Genomic DNA, 3356 nt, shown 5'->3' on the forward strand with positions numbered 1-3356 from the left:
CTGTACAAGTGGTATACGCAATATTTAGAAAATCTATTATTTGACACTGAAAATTATCGTACTCTTAAATATGCGCTGATCTGGAATTTTATTTCTGGTGGTATATAAACTGTTCAACCCCTTTTTGGTCTAAATCCATTCAAATTTTGCACCTCTTTGTCTTGATCCATCCAGGGGGGTTTTGCCTTAAATACGGCCTTGCTCTATCTTACAATGACAACTCCCCATTTTTAAAACAATTCGAACTCCCTTTAAGCTTTTATAGTGTGTTTATTGTAAACTTTTAAAGCTATTCAAAAATTAATACTTTTTTACATTAATTAAGATGTCTTTATGGGCTCCTTTACGGCACCAATGACATTTGAGAGTAAGGATTATCCAGAGTTCTACCCACCACCGTTTCACCGTTACACTTGGCATTTCAAAATACCACCGCATCAAGCGATTGAGTTGGTATTCACCGATTACGAAGTTCTTCATTGGGGATCCTATAATTCGGTGCCCAACTGCAAAAATGTCGTCAGCGTGATTGCGTCCTATCCCGACCACAACGACATGATCAAGAGGTTCGACAGCCAAAGATCTTCGCCGCCCTACTTCATCTCGGACGGATCTGATGTCGAAGTGAATGTGACGCTGACCACCTGCAACAACGATATTAACTTACCAAAAGGCAAAGGATTCCAGGCTGAATTTCGAAGAACAAGTACTTGTCAAACATTAATTTCCGTATCTTCAGGCCGGTTGCCAAGAATTAGCGAATAGCGTTAGCATATAGACTTAGTTTACCTCCAAACGTGAATGCGGCCATTTAAAACAAAACACGACCGGTAACACTTTATCACAGTAGTTTGTTAATAGGCAGTATATTTAGTTGACTGCTATAGTAACGGCAAAAATAATGTAGTTTTTAATTTGTTTACTTATTTCTTAATCCTTACCTGACTTTTTCTTAAATAAGCCAAATAAACTTAATATCGAAATCCGAGGGACAGTGCGAATATTCTCATTAAAATTTCGATTGATGTAAAACAAAATGTTGAAAAATCAAAACTCGAAATATGAAAAATATACGATTTAAATAAAAAAATATTAAAAACTGTGGATAGTATAATGTAAACTAGTACCAGATATAAAGTTTTTCCGTTTGTTTATTTTTAGCTTGTGTGGGTTGCGAGGCGGGCACTGGATTTAATGGCGAGACGACTCACTGCACCGGAACTTCTTGCGCAGTCATTGCTTCTTACAAGTAAATAAAAATATTTTTTTTTGCATTGGCCAAATTGAATGTTTCAGTAAATTAAGCCAAAGCTGAAAACAAGCAAAATTTGTTCAAGACTACCTGCACTGTCTCCTATTTTATCGTTGCATCTGTTTATAGCAACTTCTAAAGAAATTAATTCCGTTTTTAAAAGTGCGCATGACTTAATTTATAGCATCACTGAGGTCACAGATGGGTCATTCCACGGAGGTTCGAACACAGAGGGAACCATGGTTCGTCTGATTTTAATGAAATATAATGAGTGGTTCCGAAATTATAGACTTATGAAAATACCCCACGTTTTTAATGTTTCGTTTGCGCAAAAGTCGTACCCCTAAGGGTTATGGTCAATAACATTTTTGCGACCAAGGCTAATATCATGTGAATCTCGTCTCTAGGACAATGCATAGCGTTGATTTCTAAAATTCTAACAAACTTATTGTATCTGTAACGGTTGTTTAAAAAATCGAACGTTTTTCAAAATATTTAGCGCATTGGGGGTCAACTTTGAAGCCAAGTACTGACAAAGGGCATACTCCGATTTTGATGTTTCCTCTATATATTGATAGCCATAAGCCTAAGCTTTCATATGATGCGCAATATGTTTGTGATATCGTTAAGACCCAAAAACAAAACCAACATTATTTTCATGAAAAACACGTTTTTAAGAAAAAAACACAATTTTTTTATTCCGCTCTGATAAATTTTATTTAGATTGAAATATAATCTGTGCATTCGCTATGCAAATATTAGGAATTTTCAACTTGGTTGACTTCCGTTGAGATGACGACAAATTAAAAACCATTTATATCTAATTTAACGAAGATAGATGGGTACCTTTTTTCTCCCGTATTATATCGCTCATTCTCTTCACTAAAATATTACTACTTATTTCTTGACCTCTTTTATCTTTATTTCGTCTGCTCTAGATTCTGCTAGTTATGTTACTAGTTGCTTTGAGGATGCTATTGCGGGAAAGAATCCTTTGGGCGGGAGGCGGTTTATTGGGCTAGTTTCAAAAATTCGAGGCAAAGTAACGCCGTACCTGGTTTTTTCCATTTCGACGACCTGTATTAATATTAATTTCACAATACACTCTTTTAAGTGCGTCTTACTCTCATCATTTCCTTCAAAGGCAGCTTCCATAGCTGTGCTGCACGTTACAACGTAGCTCTACCTTTGAATTCCCCCCCCCCCCAACCCGTTCTTGGGCGGGAATTTGGGCTATTTTGGGATTTTGGCTTGTCCGGGAATTTGGGCGAGATCCAAAAAAATATTCTGGAAACTCAGCTTGTTCATAAGTTAAGATTCGAGTTTCATCGCGTGTTGTCTAGTACATCTATTTTCTAAATTGTTAATAGTATGGAAGTAGAAAACCCATTAGAATTGTGTTCCGTCGGAAAATTTATTCAAGAAGAATGCCACAATCAAAGCACCATTGACGATGAAACTCAGTCATTAATTGTGGCTCGATCTGGTGTTACCGATGAAGGAGCTGTGCATAATGTATGTAACCATCACTTTACAACTCTAATAACCAAATATGCTCATTACCAACGAAAATGCTGCGATCCATTTGATATGCACAAAAGAAATATCACAAGTGAGTTCTAGCTCGGTTCTAGCTAATAGGTCGATGTGAAATGTCAGTAGGTCAAAATATCCTTACCTTAAAGGGAATATAACCTTTGAAAAATTAAAGGGGTCTTCCATAAAGATTCCTTTGCAGGTTATATTCCCTTTAAAACGGCGTTTACACGTACACCTCGGAATCGCTTAGAATCGATTTGAAACGGTTTCAGGCAAGATCGAACGGGTTGAATACAGTAACCAAAGCGCTTTTTGAAGAGATTATGAGGTGTAAGTGTGACCGAGGCTTAAGTTTAGCCGAATGGGAGGGAAGACGGCGGAACAGACGACGTTACGACGTAGACGGACCGACTAAAGGCAAGGTTGGTAAAATACTGCGTATAATAAGGTTAGCTCTTTCGACGGGGTCTGTAGAGAAGCGCTTCAGCGGGTACGTTGGGGGGCTTGGCAACTACCGGCCCACTTTCAGTGACGTCGCTGGTTGACAGGAAACCAGAAACAAGCC

The 3356-nt window shown here is 37.8% G+C and overlaps 1 protein-coding gene across 1 annotated transcript; it reads left to right on the top strand.

The window, feature by feature from the left end:
- The first annotated feature begins 344 nt into the window (after nt 1-344).
- LOC149945266 (uncharacterized) lies at nt 345-2875 on the top strand. The gene is made up of 4 exons (XM_090176469.1): nt 345-706; nt 1162-1249; nt 1437-1574; nt 2623-2875. The coding sequence occupies exons 1-4, from the start codon at nt 355-357 to the stop codon at nt 2873-2875; spliced, it is 831 nt and encodes a 276-aa protein (XP_090032595.1). The 5' UTR covers nt 345-354.
- Nucleotides 2876-3356: the final 481 nt, after the last annotated feature.

This window comes from Leiobunum rupestre, chromosome 5, assembly GCF_980474605.1.
Source record: "Leiobunum rupestre chromosome 5, qqLeiRupe1.1.hap1, whole genome shotgun sequence".
Lineage (NCBI taxonomy): Eukaryota > Metazoa > Arthropoda > Arachnida > Opiliones > Sclerosomatidae > Leiobunum > Leiobunum rupestre.